The 17980-nt window shown below is 44.8% G+C and overlaps 1 protein-coding gene across 3 annotated transcripts in view; it reads left to right on the forward strand.

Moving 5' to 3' along the window:
• exoc6b (exocyst complex component 6B) overlaps nucleotides 1-17980 on the forward strand; it is a 142726-nt gene that overhangs the window by 18891 nt on the left and 105855 nt on the right. For all 3 annotated transcript variants that reach the window (XM_079491205.1, XM_079491206.1, XM_079491207.1), the window contains exons 3-6: nucleotides 1563-1610; nucleotides 2423-2513; nucleotides 2627-2672; nucleotides 6932-7136. In XM_079491205.1, the coding sequence (XP_079347331.1) occupies nucleotides 1563-1610; nucleotides 2423-2513; nucleotides 2627-2672; nucleotides 6932-7136 (390 nt within the window). The remainder of the gene's footprint in view (nucleotides 1-1562; nucleotides 1611-2422; nucleotides 2514-2626; nucleotides 2673-6931; nucleotides 7137-17980) is intronic.

Raw genomic sequence — 17980 nt, forward strand, 5'->3', positions numbered from 1 at the left:
TCTGTCGCTGTGTCTATTATTTCATTCCTAAGTTCTCTCGTTCTCCCGCTGCTCTGTTTTGGGAATTTGTTATTTTTTTACGTCGGGAGGCCGCAAGGGGGCCGCCCACCCTCGAGAGCGAGTCTCGAGACCACCGTTTTGGTGGTTAGTAAATACAGAGAAGGGCTGGGGAGAGCTGGTGGTTTGCTTTTCACCGCGGCTCAGTGACGTCATGTTGTTGTCTTACTCTTCTGTGATAGCGGTGGTCACCTCATCACCGAAAACTGGAGTATGAATAGGCCTTTAGAGTCAGGTGACTGAAACCAACATGTCTGTCCTCTGTATGTTTAGAGTCAGGTCAAAGAGATTCTATATAAAGAGGCGACACTCCCATTAAGTCCCATAGTAAGTTAGTAACAGTGCCTCCGCCATATTGGAGTCAGTATTGTGCGCATGCATGTGTACGTGTGCGCGCGACCGTGCATGTTTACGTGCGTGTTTGAGGTGTTACATATAGGCTAGACAGACAAAGCGCTGCCGCCATATTGGAGTGATGGCGGCAGCTCTACCTCTGCGCCATCTAGTGGTGATTCCAAATATTTAAGGACTGCATGTCACCTCTTTATATAGAATCTCTTTGGTCAGGTGACTGAAACCAACATGTCTGTCCTTCTGTATGTTTAGAGTCAGGTGACTGAAACCAACATGTCTGTCCTTCTGTATGTTTAGAGTCAGGTGACTGAAACCAACATGTCTGTCCTTCTGTATGTTTAGAGTCAGGTGACTGAAACCAACATGTCTGTCCTTCTGTATGTTTAGAGTCAGGTGACTGAAACCAACATGTCTGTCCTCTGTATGTTTAGAGTCAAGTGACTGAAACCAACATGTCTGTCCTTCTGTATGTTTAGAGTCAGGTGACTGAAACCAACATGTCTGTCCTTCTGTATGTTTAGAGTCAGGTGACTGAAACCAACATGTCTGTCCTTCTGTATGTTTAGAGTCAAGTGACTGAAACCAACATGTCTGTCCTCCTGTATGTTTAGAGTCAGGTGACTGAAACCAACATGTCTGTCCTTCTGTATGTTTAGAGTCAGGTGACTGAAACCAACATGTCTGTCCTTCTGTATGTTTAGAGTCAGGTGACTGAAACCAACATGTCTGTCCTTCTGTATGTTTAGAGTCAGGTGACTGAAACCAACATGTCTGTCCTTCTGTATGTTTAGAGTCAGGTGACTGAAACCAACATGTCTGTCCTTCTGTATGTTTAGAGTCAGGTGACTGAAACCAACATGTCTGTCCTTCTGTATGTTTAGAGTCAGGTGACTGAAACCAACATGTCTGTCCTTCTGTATGTTTAGAGTCAGGTGACTGAAACCAACATGTCTGTCCTTCTGTATGTTTAGAGTCAGGTGACTGAAACCAACATGTCTGTCCTTCTGTATGTTTAGAGTCAAGTGACTGAAACCAACATGTCTGTCCTCCTGTATGTTTAGAGTCAGGTGACTGAAACCAACATGTCTGTCCTTCTGTATGTTTAGAGTCAGGTGACTGAAACCAACATGTCTGTCCTTCTGTATGTTTAGAGTCAGGTGACTGAAACCAACAAGCGTCTCCAGGATGACGGCAAAGAGGTAAGCTCATTGATTGGCCAACGGAGAGTCATTTAATTCGGCCAGGTTGTGGCCTGCTGGAATTAGCTTTGTGTTGAAATGGGTGCCAGGGTACGTGGGAGCATGTTTTTCAGGCTGAAATGTAATTATTTCCAATTCCCAGGTTGTAATTACCCTCTTATTGTTTATCCAGTGGCATCTTGTGTAAAAATAAAATAGACATTATATTCTATATTACTTTAATGCCACAACTTTCTTACAAAACAAAATTGAATGGAATATAACAGTAAAGGAAAGATCAAAGACAACTGGGAAAGAAAACGATTATTAAATCAATCAATCAATCAATCAACTTTATTTATTCAGACTCAGGTCCAGTTAAAAACAGACAACATAAAATACTACATACAAGGAACATACAGGAACACCCCTATCCCATAAAAACAGCAGTTTTATAATAAACAGTCATCATACCAGTGCTTCCAAAAAGAAGACCGATACCTAGTTATACTGAGGCTGGGGTTACACAGCAGCAAAATAACAGAGTTCTGAGAGCCGACACATACATTTGTACATCAAGTTTCTCAGTAATGCATGAAAAGTATACACACCCACATTACAGAATAACTCTCTAAACAGTCAAACAATTAAACAGTCATTATCAACCACATACATTAATGTAAATGTATACTTCAATATGCATTAGCCCTTTTTGAAATGCAAATCACTGTTGATGCTCCAGAGTTTGCTGCCCAATGCTGTCCTGCACCAGGACTCCAGGCTAATCAATGAAACAATTGGTAAATGTTCTCCTCTCTCTTTCCTTGATTCAGCTTATTCAGTCTATGGAGGAGCTGAAAGTGTGTCGGCTTCAGCAAAGAAACATCGCTTCTACTATAGACAAACTAACACAATGCCTTCCAGGTAACGCACGCACGCACGCACGCACGCACGCACGCACGCACGCACGCACGCACGCACGCACACGTCTTTTCCTCAAATCAAATAATGTGTGTATTGTTATTCCCTCCCCCCAGTTCTCGATATGTACAGCAAACTACAGGAGCAGATGAGGAGCAAAAGGTATGGCTATTTTATTTATTTGAAACTCTTATTACTCTTATTTATTTATTTTTTCTCTCTTGTGGGGTTCTGTATTAATACAGTTCGTCTAACGTTGAGTTCAAACTACACGAGTGTAGCCCTGATGTTTCGCTCGCCAACAGTTTTTGGACATCGGAGACAAAAGACCCAGATCAGAGACAAATCAGTGTCGTCTCCCGTGAGTTTTGGTCTCTATGTGGGAGCTGTTCTTAACATGACCAGGACACTAATGATGTGTCACAGAAGCTCACCTCAGAGATATCCTATTTCATGGTTTCCAAAACGTTTCCATGCCAAAGACCCCCCAAATAGACATAGTCTTCCTCTCTCCCTCTCTCTCTCTCTCTCTCTCTCTCTCCCTCTCTCCCTCCTCCCTCTCTCTCTCCCTCCTCCTGTCTGTCTGTCTCTCTCCCTCCCCATCTCCCTGTCTGTCCCCCCCTCTCTCTCTCCCTCCCTCCCTCCCCCCTCTCTCTCCCTCTCTCCCTCCCTCCCTCCCCCCTCTCTCTCCCTCTCTCCCTCCTCCCTCTCTCTCTCCCTCCTCCTGTCTGTCTGTCTCTCTCCCTCCCCATCTCCCTGTCCGTCCCTCTCTCCCTCCCCCCTCTCTCTCCTTCTCTCCCTCTCTCTCTCCCTCCTCCTGTCTGTCTGTCTCTCTCCCTCCCCATCTCCCTGTCTGTCCCTCTCTCCCTCTCTCCCTCCCCCTCTCTCTCCCTCTCTCCCTCCTCCCTCTCTCTCTCCCTCCTCCTGTCTGTCTGTCTCTCTCCCTCCCCATCTCCCTGTCTGTCTCTCTCTCTCTCTCTCTCTCTCTCTCTCTCTCTCTCTCTCTCTCTCCCTCCCTCCCCCCGCTCTGTCTGTCTGTCTGTCTGTCTGTCTGTCTGTCTGGTTTGTCTTGTCTGTCTGTCTGTCTGTCTGTCTGTCTGTCGATGGATATAAAAAAAAACTTAAATGTAATTGTGTCAGATGTTTGTAACCCCATCCAACAGTGAGGTTTGAACCTGTTCTATCAGTGGTTCTCAAAGTGGGGTCCAGGGATCCTCAGGGGTCCTTATGGGAGTTCCAAATGGTCTCTGGTTGATTTGGTTTCTTTGGTACACTCTCAGTCATGGGATCTTTGAAATTAAAATGTTTGCGAACGACTACTTTAAGTGAACCAACTCGGTGGCCTTAATAATAATATCTAAAACGTAAATAGTGCTTTTCTAAGTACCCAAAGACGCTTTACATTTGGGGGACGGAGAAAACAACAAAAGAAAATAACTACGGTATTAGGAAAAAAAACCCCACTAAAAGGCTAAGACTAAAGCCCTAACCACACCAAAGGGTCACCAATGCACCATGCAACTCCTTGGGTCCAAACAGTTGCAAGGAGTTAATGCTAAAACCGTCTTGACCCTTTGGTGTGGTTTGGGCCATTGAATTCCATGCGTTGATTCACTCAACGTGGGTCAACGTGCAACAAGACACATCACACAGCAGGGACAACGCTAAAACCGTCTTGACCCTTTGGTGTGGTTAGGGCTTTAGGTATAAAATCTATAATGGTGAGACAAGGGGGTTTGCAGTTAGCTGGGTAAAGTCATATCGAAGAGATGGGTTTTGAGAGAGGTTTGGAAGGTTTGGAAGGTGGGGGCTTCTCTGAGAGTATTGGGGTGTGCCATCCCAAAGACTATAAAAACGGGAGCCAATGCCTCGCTCTCGCTGCTTGGCACTCGGCATCAAGGGTTCGATTGGGGTAAATCCCTGCGACATACTAGCGTCATGTCCAGGGGATGTATTGGTTTATCAAGCTGCCTCACACTACATGAACAGGAGATGGGTTCCTGCCCCTATGGGCCTCACGGCTCGGCAAGGCTTACTTATAGTAGTGGACGTGGACGTGGGAGTGGACTGTTCTGTTGTTCCTCCAGTCCACCACAAGGTGGAGCCAATGCACTTAGAATACTGGAGCGCACAACTGCTTCTCTGTTCCCCAATCTCGATCTCCCATCACTCGTTTTCCTTCAGCTCAGTCTCTTTTCTCCTTTTCTCCTGCCCTCTCCCTCTCACTCCCTATCCTGTTTCCATCTCTCTCTCTCTCTCTCTCTCTCTCTCTCTCTATCTCTCTCTCTCTCTCTCTCTCTCTCTCTCTACCCCTCTCTCTCTCTCTCTACCCCTCTCTCTCTCTCTCTCTCTCTCTCTCTCTCTCTCTCTCTCTCTCTCTCTCTCTCCCCCTCTCTCTCTCTCCCTCCCTCCATGTCCTGGTGCTGACCTGTAGCAGTGAGTCTGTTGGGTCATAAATTATTACTTTGTTGGTGTTTTTTTCTCCTGTTGGGCTGAGAGGTACAGGAGCAGGTCAGCCAACACACACACACACACACACACACACACACACACACACACACATCCCTCCTGGACGGACGTTTGGGTGGTGTCAAGGGGATATCGTGTTGCTCAGTGCCTCTGTGGTGTGTATTTATTTGCGTGTGCGTGCGTGCGTGCATGTGTGCGTGCGTTTTCTCCACAGTTCTCGCCTCCCCAACGGTCCGTCCATCTTCACTAATACACTTCTCTTTCTCTCTTTCTCTGTGTGTGTGTGTGTGTGTGTGTGTGTGTGTGTGTGTGTGTGTGTGTGTGTGTGTGTGTGTGTGTGTGTGTGTGTGTGTGTGTGTGTGTGTGTGTGTGTGTGTGTGTGTGTGTGTGTGTGTGTGTGTGTGTGTGTCCACATATACATGCAGAGTCAACACGCAGGCACACGCCCTTTGAAATAAATAAAAATAAAATGCCATACGACAGAGGGTCAACCCGTTTTCCATCTCTGTCACTTTGCTCTCACTCTATCCCCTGTCCTCTTTCCTCTCACGGAATACCTCAAACCTATCGCACACGTATGGGAAAAGTCTAATTTTGTAAAACTGTGGTGTGACAAATGCAACTGAATGGACTCTATGCACACAGAATTTTCCTACTTCCGGGCCATTTCCCTATACTTCCTTCACAGGTGTTACCGACAATACTAATTAAAGCTGCTATAAGCAATACAAATTCTAATTCCTCTTTTTTCTTTTTGGTATTCAGACAGCCAGCAATGAGTAAAACGCTTCCAAAATAAATGTAGTCTCTGTGACACATCTAGAGGCCACAATCTGCATTCAAAGACTTTCCTATAGAAGCTTTGTCATTGGTCGATTTGCCTGTCTACTTCATTTCGACCGGGGTTTTTTTCCGACCAATGACGATGCTTCTAGGAACATCTTTGAATGCAGATTGTGGCCCCTAGATGTGTCAGAGTGTTTTACTTATTGCTGGCTGTCTGAAAAAAAAGGTCATTAGAATTTTGACATAGCAGCTTTAAGGCTCTGTTCCATTTAGTGTACAGTGGTTCTCAAACGTTTTAATTTCAAGGAGAGTGTTTCAAGGAGAGTGTACAACCAATGGACCGTGTGTACAACCATTTGGTTACACTCAGAGTTACACATCCATATGGGGCCATTTGGAACCCACTCAAGGACACTTAATTGAGACCCACTGGTGTAGCAGTGTTTCCAGTGAGCCAACACGCACAACAGCAGCACCCTGACTCTGTTTGACCAGAATGGAACAGAGCCTTCATTAGTATCATCGGTAACACCTGTGAAGGAAGTAGGGAAGGGGCCCAAGTTCTTTTCCAAAATGACGTGTGCATAATAGAGCAGTGGTTCCCAAAGTGGGGTCCTTGAGGGAGTTCCAGGGGTTCCCCAGCTAAATGATAGTTTGGAAAAATAATGGACCCTTATGGGACTGTAACTCTGAGAGTGTACAAATGGAACCATGGAGTTCCATTTCTACACTCTCAGAGTTAAATTATTAACATTGATTTTTACAATATAAATTGGGGTCCCAGAGATAGAAATGCCATCAAATGGGGGTATGTAGACTAATATGCATGTCAAACTGGGGGTCCTTGAAATTAACCCATTTTGGGCGGGAACCACTTTTGGTGTTAGCATTATGTTATGCTTTAGCTATTGAAAAATAGCAGATCTACAACGGTGGCGCGCTACAAGCTTGTAGGTCTGCTATTTTGAAAAATGTGCTCTACACCACTGACATAGAAACATAGCTTTTTCAGAAAACTGTCAGGATGTAGAAGACATTTGTAGAATCTGATCTCAGGTCAAAATGGGTTAGTGTCAATTTGGGAACCACTGTAATAGAGCCCATTGTGATGGTTGTGTGCAGATACTACCCACTGTAATAGAGCCCATTGTGATTGTTGTGTGCAGATACTACCCGGCCTTGCGGACCCTGGAGCTGCTGGAGCACACGTGCCTCCCGAGGGCCGGAGGCTACCGCTTCTGCAAGATCATGGCCGCCAACATCCCCACGCTGAGGCAGGAGATCCGGGACACCGCCATGTGCCAGCTCCGAGACTTCCTGGAGAGCATCAGGAAGCACTCCGACAAGATCGGCGAGACCGCCATCAAACAGGTTAGGACGACTCGTGCGCTGGGCATCCGCAAACGAGCGCGTGAGTTTTGAGAGTGTACGAATGGAGCCAAGGGGATTAAAGTTCTCGGTCGCCACGGCCGATTTCACTCATTTTGGAATCGGCAGAGCAGTGTTGATTTCGTCAACTAAAACTATGACGAAAAATGTTGGTCGGTTGGTTCAAAAATAGCAGACCTACAAGCTCGTAGCGCGCCACAAAATGGGTTAAAGTCTTCCAACCTACAAGCTCTCACGTTATGGCTTGTAGGTCTGCTATTCTCTGCCATTTTTGGCACGCAACAAAAAATATGCTTTAGGGTCCATTTGGTTCCATTTATACGTACACTCCCCAGAGTTGCATTACTTCGCAGGTTTTAGCTCTGTAGTTACGAGCTCATCCTCATGTTGACACCATTCACAGTGGTTTACAGTAGAGGGTGCTTTACAGCAGCCTGTGAATGATCCCAGGATCAACGAAGAAGAGTACACCCCAGAAATCATGTGATAAATCACAACATTGTTCAGATGGTTTAGGATAATGTTCTCTGCTTTTTGGAGGTTTGGGGCGAAAACAAGCCACATTCAACTGCCCATATATACTATGGAAGGGATTATCGTGGCCGCACAGTTGTAGGTTATAGTCAGCTAATGCTATATAGTATAGGCAGTCAATGAGTTAAAGATCTTGAGCAAATAAAATATCAGGTGATATATAATTCCCGTATGTGTTGAAAAAAGTAAGTACTGTACAATAATTCTGATTCACCTTCATGATTTCAACAGCAAGCGAAATTGACAGATCGATTGTGAAAATAATCGCTCGTTGCAGCCATAACTCATACCTCTCTCTCTTTCTTCCATTGTCTCGGTGAGTCCACAACATTATTTGGTCTCGTTTAAAATGGTGCGTGTGGCCGTGAGCGTGTGGCAGTGTGCGTGTGGCCGTGTGCGCACAATGCCATACCACATTGCCTGAGGTATTCGTTAATGGGTTCGTTTCGTCTCAGAACAAACTTCTCCACGGTCAGTTTATGTTCCTCAACACAAATCCATAATGAGCCTCTATAACAATACAATTAATTTCCCCCCACTCTCTCTCCATCTACCTTGCTCTTTATCTGCCTCTCTCTATCTTTCTTTCTTTCATTTTCTCTCCCTAATTTATTCTCTCCCTTGTCATCTCGCTCTGTTAATCAGAAGCAGCTTGTGTGTGTGTGTGTGTGTGTGTGTGTGTGTGTGTGTGTGTGTGTGTGTGTGTGTGTGTGTGTGTGTGTGTGTGTGTGTGTGTGTGTGTGTGTGTGTGTGTGTGTGTGTGTGTGTGTGTGTGTGTGTGTGTGTGTGTGTGTGTGTGTGTGTGTGTGTGTGTGTGTGTGTGTGTGTGTGTGTGTGTGTGTGTGTGTCCTCTCTGTGGTTCCGCTGCCAGTAAACAAGCATGTTAGACGCAGCAGGAGACAGAGACACTTGTCAACACACAACCCGTCTTTTCCGCACTTACCTCATCATCGTTCCCAGGGCCCAAGGAAGTAGTGTACGTACATATATATATATATATATATTGCGTATATGTTTTATGTCCCATTGCGGTAGCCATAGTTGAAAGTGTGGTCTTTTGTTTATTTGTGTGGCTTCATTATTGAGGAATGCACCCCCACAGGACTCCATATATAAACTTTATGTTCATGAGTTGCGTCGCTAAAGCTGAACATATAGGGGCCGAGACGAGAAACATTCCAAAAATTATCTCTGAGGGGGGGGAAGAAAGCAAAGAAAGAAGGTGGGGGACGACGACAAAAACATTTTGCAATGCCTGAAGCCTCTCTCTCATTACCGGGAAATTCCATTCCATTCCTTTCTTTCTTCCCGATGTTTCACGTGTTTATCGGTTATTGACAGGAAAACTGTTTGTGACTGATTGTAGCATTCCACATCTCTTATGTAGGAGTTCTGTGGAAATCAGTCAGATGAAGCTGTAATACATGTGTCCTCTAGATGGCAGCAGAGCACTCTGTAAACTACCACCTGCCACTTACCCCCCCAAACCGAAAATGTACAGTATGTTTGAGTGTATATTTATCCATTTGTAACTCTGGGTGGGTACACATATCACCAAATGGACCCTTATGTGTAAATGTAATGGTTACATTTGTATCCTCTCAGTTTCAGTAACTGTTACAGGGAATACTATTAACTGAGAATTATAGTTTGTGTCACATTGCTTCAGAGCAGTGTTCATTTCGTCGACTAAACCTGTCGAGAAATGTTCGTTCGTCGAATTCCCTTTTTCACTGACAAAAACTAAATTAAAACTAAGCTCAAACTCAAATTATGACTAAATATATTGACTATTTTGTCAACAAATAAAAACTATACATGTTATGCAGGACTAGTGGAGAAGAGATCCAGTTGAACTAAGACATTTTATGCTTTGTTACGCTCGCTCGGGTGTCGCGTTCCGGAAATAGTCACATCTACAAGCTCACAGCTTGTACGCTCGCTTGAGGCTGTTTTTCCTGGAAGTAATTTAAATACTAAAGTTTCCCCGAAAGTGTGTGTGTGTGTGTGTGTGTGTTGAGGATACAGACTAGATAGTAGATACACTTGGATGGAACTATGTTTTGGATTCTCCGTAACAATCCTGGACCCCTTTTTTCATCAATATATTCTCTTCATGTTTGGATTGTTCTTTCACCATGAATGAAACGGTACATCTCCATGAATGAATTCAAGTCTTCACGGGGCGAGTGATTGATAAGGGAAAATAAAAATACATTTTGGGGGTGAAATATCCTTTGTAAACACTCGAGCTCTCACTCGGTATAGCTCTGCGTTAACTGTCAGTAGTTCTGCGTTAAGAGCTCTGCATTAACTGTCAGTAGTTCTGCGTTAAGCTCTGCGTTAACGTCAGTTGTTCTGTGTTAAGCTCTCAGTCGGTATAGCTCTGCATTAACTGTCAGTAGTTCTGCGTTAAGCTCTCAGTCTGTATAGCTCTGCATTAACTGTCAGTAGTTCTGCGTTAAGCTCTCAGTCGGTATAGCTCTACATTAACTGACAGTAGTTCTGTGTTAAGCTCTCAGTCTGTATAGCTCTGCATTAACTGTCAGTAGTTCTGCGTTAAGCTCTCAGGCTGTATAGCTCTGCGTTAACTGTCAGTGGTTCTGTGTTAAGCTCTCAGTCTGTATAGCTCTGTGTTAACTGACAGTAGTTCTGCGTTAAGCTCTCAGTCGGTATAGCTCTGCATTAACTGTCAGTAGTTCTGCGTTAAGCTCTCAGTCGGTATAGCTCTGTGTTAACTGTCAGTAGTTCTGCGTTAAGCTCTCAGTCGGTATAGCTCTGCGTTAACTGACAGTAGTTCTGCGTTAAGCTCTCAGTCGGTATAGCTCTGTGTTAACTGTCAGTAGTTCTGCGTTAAGCTCTCAGTCGGTATAGCTCTGTGTTAACTGTCAGTAGTTCTGTGTTAAGCTCTCAGTCGGTATAGCTCTACATTAACTGTCAGTAGTTCTGCGTTAAGCTCTCAGTCGGTATAGCTCTGTGTTAACTGACAGTAGTTCTGCGTTAAGCTCTCAGTCGGTATAGCTCTGTGTTAACTGACAGTAGTTCTGCGTTAAGCTCTCAGTCGGTATAGCTCTGTGTTAACTGACAGTAGTTCTGCGTTAAGCTCTCAGTCGGTATAGCTCTGTGTTAACTGACAGTAGTTCTGCGTTAAGCTCTCAGTCGGTATAGCTCTGTGTTAACTGTCAGTAGTTCTGCGTTAAGCTCTCAGTCGGTATAGCTCTGTGTTAACTGACAGTAGTTCTGCGTTAAGCTCTCAGTCGGTATAGCTCTGTGTTAACTGACAGTAGTTCTGCGTTAAGCTCTCAGTCGGTATAGCTCTGTGTTAACTGTCAGTAGTTCTGTGTTAAGCTCTCAGTCGGTATAGCTCTACATTAACTGTCAGTAGTTCTGTGTTAAGCTCTCAGTCGGTATAGCTCTGTGTTAACTGTCAGTAGTTCTGCGTTAAGCTCTCAGTCGGTATAGCTCTACATTAACTGTCAGTAGTTCTGCGTTAAGCTCTCAGTCGGTATAGCTCTACATTAACTGTCAGTAGTTCTGCGTTAAGCTCTCAGTCGGTATAGCTCTACATTAACTGTCAGTAGTTCTGTGTTAAGCTCTCAGTCGGTATAGCTCTGTGTTAACTGACAGTAGTTCTGTGTTAAGCTCTCAGTCGGTATAGTTCTGCGTTAACTGACAGTAGTTCTGTGTTAAGCTCTCAGTCGGTATAGCTCTGCGTTAACTGACAGTAGTTCTGTGTTAAGCTCTCAGTCGGTATAGCTCTGCGTTAAGCGTTCATTGAGATGTCACGCTGTCGACCCAAAGAAAAGTATGTGCGTGTAATCTCGTGCTCTAGCTAACATCTCCCAGAGTTTTAGCGTTCACTCAACAGACGGGATTGTAGGCCTGTCACAATTATTACATAATCGTCTAATCGCAATTATTTGAGATAATCGCAATTATTTTGTCATAATCGTCATAATCGTTTGTTGAAAAATGGTCATACATTTAAAAAGAGCTGAAATAGCTGATCAGCCATTTCCGCTGTTTTTCTAACCGTTTTTTTTTAAAGTAGCCTGTAAATATAATGAATGTCAGTCATTTCTTTATATATTTCAGTTATTTGTCATATCTGCCCTGTCCTTTTTTTTGATAACCAGGCAAACGCGAATATATTCTTTATTCATTATCTTCCAGTGTTCAATGCAAAAAACACAATAGAATCGCAATTATTTGCGTGACAATCAATCATCAACTTAAAATAGTAATCGTGACGGCCCTTTGATGGGAGTGTCAAAAACGGCTCCCTCGAGGGTCTCTCACAGGTCAAGGAACTCAGATGGTGTTTTGCTGCGTGCCTGTAGCCTCTCCAGCAGTGCACTGAGGGTCTTTTGCAGTCATGTAATGTAACTAAGTACATTTACTTAAGTACTGTACTTAAGTACAATTTTGAGGTATTTGTACCTTCTTGAGTATTTCCAATATCCAATACTTTTACTCTTACATTTATTTGACAGCTTTAGTTACTACTAGTTACTTTGTAGATTTGGATTATCCTACTATAAATGCGCTACTTCTCTATGTATGTACGTACGTCTGTAATCCACGTAACTCGAGAACCGTTCGCCCCACCGACTGCAAATGTGACGCACACGTTCCACACCACCACAGGGAGTGCAGTGCCCGGCCTTGAGTCGGTGGCATACACCGTTGTCCAGAACCACCACAAAAGGCTCTGGTCAGGCTCTGCCAGTGGACCTAATGAGCCTATCTAAGTCCCCTCACCTTTACAATTTCCCAGCCTCTGCCTCAGCCAATTGATTGCATGGCAACCCCACACCTACCATTTGATTACTTAACCAGTCCACCGGTCAGCACTCTTCAGACAGGCAGACAGACGGATAAAGAGATCTCCATATATGGGCACAAAAGGGACACAGAAGGTTAAAACGAGGGCTATGACAACGGGTATTTCATACAAAACGTATACATTACCCACTTCAGCCCTATATACATTTTGGCCATTTGAAATTAGCCGATCTACTTTTTTATACATTTATACATAAAACATGTGAAACGGGACATTCTGCATAATGAGTAGGCCTACTTTTACATTTGGTACTTTTAAGTACATTTTGATACCGTCCAATACTTTTTGCTCAAGTACATTTGTAATTCCGGACTTTTACTTGTAACGGAGTACAAGTAAAAAAATACAGCAGTATTGATACTTGTACTTGTAAGTAAAACACCAGAGTAGTGTTTCCAGCACTGCTGCGTGCCTGCAGAGCCTCTCCAGCGGTGCAGGAAGGGCGGTGTATGGTGCATCGCAGCGTGCAGCTGTAATCCACACCTAATCACATGAATACATTTCGGCGTTGGTTCTGTCTGCGGGGCGGGTGGAGGGACGGCTGTACCCCTCGCCAAGACCCCTCGCTGACCCACCGGGGGTTCCCCGTCCGTGCCATATACTCCATAATCCAGCTGCAGTCTCGGGGGGGGCAGAAGCTAGACCGCTGGCTCCCCCAAACCACTAATCACTAGTGTGTGGACGTTCTACTGATAGCTGATACTGCTGTTAGGAGCTGAACCCTGCACCGCGCGAGGGCTGGGCGCGCGTGCGTGCGTGCGTGCGTGCGTGCGTGCGTGTGCGCGCGCGCGCGCATTCCCAGTCTTTCAGCCCTGCAGTCTTCATCCACTCCTATCATCTTTCCACCGGATTATGTCAATTCTTCTTCTCATTTAATCCCTCTTTCACTATCACCATTTCCCTCTCTGTCTCTTTCTCTCTCTCTCTCTCTCTCTCTCTCTCTCTCTCATACACACACACACACTCACAACACTTTCTTTATTGTTACATCTTATGTACTGTACATAGGAGTAAGTGCATGAATGTAATGTAAATCTTTTGGTCTGGTTCCTCAGACGGCAGCATCCTAATATATATGCACCACGTCGTACCACGTACCACACGTACGTCTGTAATCCACATGACTCGAGAACCGTTCACCCCACCGACTTCAAATGACACACGTTCCACACCCCCACAAGGAGTGCAGTGCCCAGTGTGTCGGTCAGATACACGGTTGTCCAGAACCGCCACAAAAGGCTCTGGTCAGGCTCTGCCAGTGGACCTATTGAGCCTAAGTCCCCTCACCTGTAGATTCCACGACGTCACATTGAGATTAGCCAACACAAGTATGCATGGACATTGTGTATGAGCACCGAAACATAATCTAAAACAAGGATAGACGAGATTATATATATACAAAAAAAAAACATTAAAAAATAAAAATAGTTTACACGACCAATAACGCAGCATCATCAACCGTATCGTATGTATGTTAAAACAATGAACAATCAAAAGGGCCTGGCCATGGATCACATCAGGCCTAAAGGGCCTGACCATGGATCACATCAGGCCTAAAGGGCCTGACCATGGATCACATCAAGCCTAAAGGGCCTGACCATGGATCACATCAGGCCTAAAGGGCCTGACCATGGATCACATCAGGCCTAAAGGGCCTGACCATGGATCACATCAAGCCTAAAGGGCCTGACCGTGGATCACATCAGGCCTAAAGGGCCTGACCATGGATCACATCAGGCCTAAAGGGCCTGACCATGGATCACATCAGGCCTAAAGGGCCTGACCATGGATCACATCAGGCCTAAAGGGCCTGACCATGGATCACATCAAGCCTAAAGGGCCTGACCATGGATCACATCAGGCCTAAAGGGCCTGACCATGGATCACATCAGGCCTAAAGGGCCTGGCCATGGATCACATCAAGCCTAAAGGGCCTGACCATGGATCACATCAGGCCTAAAGGGCCTGACCATGGATCACATCAGGCCTAAAGGGCCTGACCATGGATCACATCAAGCCTAAAGGGCCTGACCATGGATCACATCAAGCCTAAAGGGCCTGACCATGGATCACATCAGGCCTAAAGGGCCTGACCATGGATCACATCAGGCCTAAAGGGCCTGGCCATGGATCACATCAGGCCTAAAGGGCCTGGCCATGGATCACATCAGGCCTAAAGGGCCTGACCATGGATCACATCAGGCCTAAAGGGCCTGACCATGGATCACATCAGGCCTAAAGGGCCTGCAACATTACCGAGGAACATGTTCCACTTCAAATCATATTTATCTAACTGATTATTCATCTTAAAAGATAACTTGCCATAGCCTGGTTAATAAACCAGACCGAATCAGCCGTTGGCAAAAAAAAGTTGCCTACCAGCGGATTACGGTCTGGCGAGGCTCAGTAGCACGCCTCTTTCCTACAGCAGAGAACAGGTCGGACCAATCGGGACACGGTATGCAATATAGGCGGGCTTTGGTACAGTGACGTTCAATGCTTGAGACTTTTGACTGACAGTAGCTCTGACCAATTGCGTCAAAGAGAAAATGTTCCCCGGGAAATGAAATCCAAGTGGAGCCAGCCCAGACTGATATACCGCGACAGTGTTGTGTGATATTAGTCTGGCTTATTAGCCAGGCTAACAATGCCAAGCTGAGTGAACCATACATGTGCTGGAGGCAAATCCTCAGACTTCCATTCTTTAACGATGATCTTCCTGCCCACCATTAATGCTGTATGAATCCAGTCAGCTAGAGGTGCCATAAACCTGTTGGATTCCTGGTACCCGTAATCCTGTTGGATTCCTGGTACCAGAAACATGTTGGATTCCTGGTACCAGAAACCTGTTGGATTCCTGGTACCATAAACCTGTTGGATTGCTGGTACCATAAACCTGTTGGATTGCTGGTACCATAAACCTGTTGGATTGCTGGTACCATAAACCTGTTGGATTGCTGGTACCAGAAACCTCTTGGATTGCTGGTACCATAAACCTGTTGGATTCCTGGTACCGCAAACCTGTTGGATTCCTGGTACCCAAAAACCTGGTGGATTCCTGGTACACAAAAACCTGGTGGATTCCTGGTACCCAGAAACATATTGGATTCCTGGTACCCAGAAACCTTTTTGATTCCTGGTACCCAGAAACTGTTGGATTCCTGGTACCAGAAACCTGTTGGATTGCTGGTACCAGAAACCTGTTGGATTCCTGGTACCCATGAACCTGTTGGATTCCTGGTACCCAGAAACCGGTTGGATTCCTGGTACCCAGAAACCTGTTGGATTCCTGGTACCATAAACCTGTTGGATTGCTGGTACCAGAAACCTGTTGGATTGCTGGTACCCAGAAACCTGTTGGATTCCTGGTACCCAGAAACCTGTTGGATTCCTGGTACCCAGAAACCGGTTGGATTCCTGGTACCCAGAAACCGGTTGGATTCCTGGTACCCAGAAACCTGTTGGATTCCTGGTACCCAGAAACCCGGTACAAAACGTTTCGGTCACTACGACTACTTCCTGGTCGACACTCTATCCTTTATCACTCTATGGTGGGACCACCCACCAAGTTTGAGACCTATAGCATGCTGGGAACTGGAGTTATGGCTGTTTAAAAGCCCAATCTATAGGAAGACGGAGGGGGCGGGGCTTCAGCAATTACAGCTCGTGCCTATTGATGGCCTGCGTCCACAGACGAAGTTTCGAGACTGTGGCATGCTGCGAAGCAAAGTAATAGCAAAGTTAAAACAGCCAATAGGAAGACACTCTCTCTCTCTCTCTCTCTCTCTCTCTGCGCCTCCATCTCTTTCTCACACACAGACATAATGTCTGTGTAGTCCTCTGGTCTAAATTAGTTGTACGTGGTCTGTTCTCTGCCCTCTGTACTACACATATTATGAGAGAGAGAGAGAGAGAGAGAGAGGCAGAGGATGGCAGGGCAGGGATGGATAGAAGGAAGGGAGGAGAGTAGAGTAGAGGAGAACATAATGGACCCATTGTCTGATGCCACACACCCAACAATACGGAGAGAGAGAGAGAGAGAGAGTATCTCTCTCCCTTCTCTAAAACAAATTCAGAAGAATTACTGATTATTTCCCCCCAAAATAAATGAAACATCTATACAATAAACACATTTCTCTATCAATGAGGCCTTAAGGTCCCTGCACACTGGACACGTTTTCGGATTTTTAGCTGCGTTTTTCCGTCAGTTTTCCGAAAAATGCGTCCAGTGTGCATCCACCTTTAACCTCTTAAACCCCAGTGGGGTCCAGGAGGGAAAATCAAAAATATCGGAGTTGGAACCTAAGACCTTGACCAGCCCCATTTACCCGCTGAGAGCTGTTCATGAGGTGGACAGCCTCTGCCCCCGCCGGCGGGGGATTGGGGCTCAAGAGGTTGAAGGGATATTTCCTTCAAATAGAAATAAAGAAATGGCTCATTATATCGTCTACTCAGGCTGTCGTGAACACCACGGACAGTTTTTAACCCATTTTTACCTGAGATCAGATTCTAAACATGTCTTCTACATCCTGACAGTTTTCTGAAAAGGCTATGTTTGTCGTTCTTCGATTTTTCAAAAATAGCAGACCTACAAGCTCGTAGCGCGCCACTCAGTGGTGCGCTATGAGCTTGTAGATCTGCTATTTTTCAATAGCTAAAGCATAACATAATGCTAACACCAAAAGGGGTTCCCGCCCCAAAATGGGTTAAGTTGTTTGATTCAGTATTAAATATTTGATATTCATTTTATCAGACACGCCCCCTTCCTATACAATTCAAACCCTATTTTAACTAATTCTCTGCCAATCATGTGTATTGATGTTTTTACATAAAGAGGACCAATGGAAACAAGCCTAGGCCCATATAGGGGCTTGGCCCAAAGCCTGTTAATATAATATATGAACAGGCTTTGGGCCAAGCCCCTATATGGGCCTAGGCTTGTTTGAATATTATTCAATCAATCAATAAATAGCCTATACTATTTTTCCAAGTGTCTGTTTCCAGAACTGAATGACTGCGGAATGAGATGAATGTAGAAAAATATGAAGTTTATTTTTACTTAAGATTTTACATCATATTTGATTTGGCTTTTGTTCTAGACTAGAGGTACTAGACACTTTTTACTTTTTTTATTGAAAATAAAACATTTTTCATTGAAAAATAAAACATTTTTCATATATTATAATTTTTTACTGGTGAAAACCGATGAAATATAAAGCGTGATTATTTTGAGACCAATCCGATACGGATATGGCATTGTTATGGTCCATATGGCCCATTCCGATGATGTTACCGATTTATCCTGCATCCCTAATAAAAAGGGTTAAAAGGAACACAAGCAAAGTCCTGGGGACTTGCTTCCATTGTGGTCTTGTGTGTTCAATTAATCAACAGAGCATCAAATATTACACATTAATACATGCCATCAACACATATAAACAGCTAT

The sequence above is a fragment of the Electrona antarctica genome (genome assembly GCF_951216825.1).
Source record: "Electrona antarctica genome assembly, chromosome: 21".
NCBI lineage: Eukaryota > Metazoa > Chordata > Actinopteri > Myctophiformes > Myctophidae > Electrona > Electrona antarctica.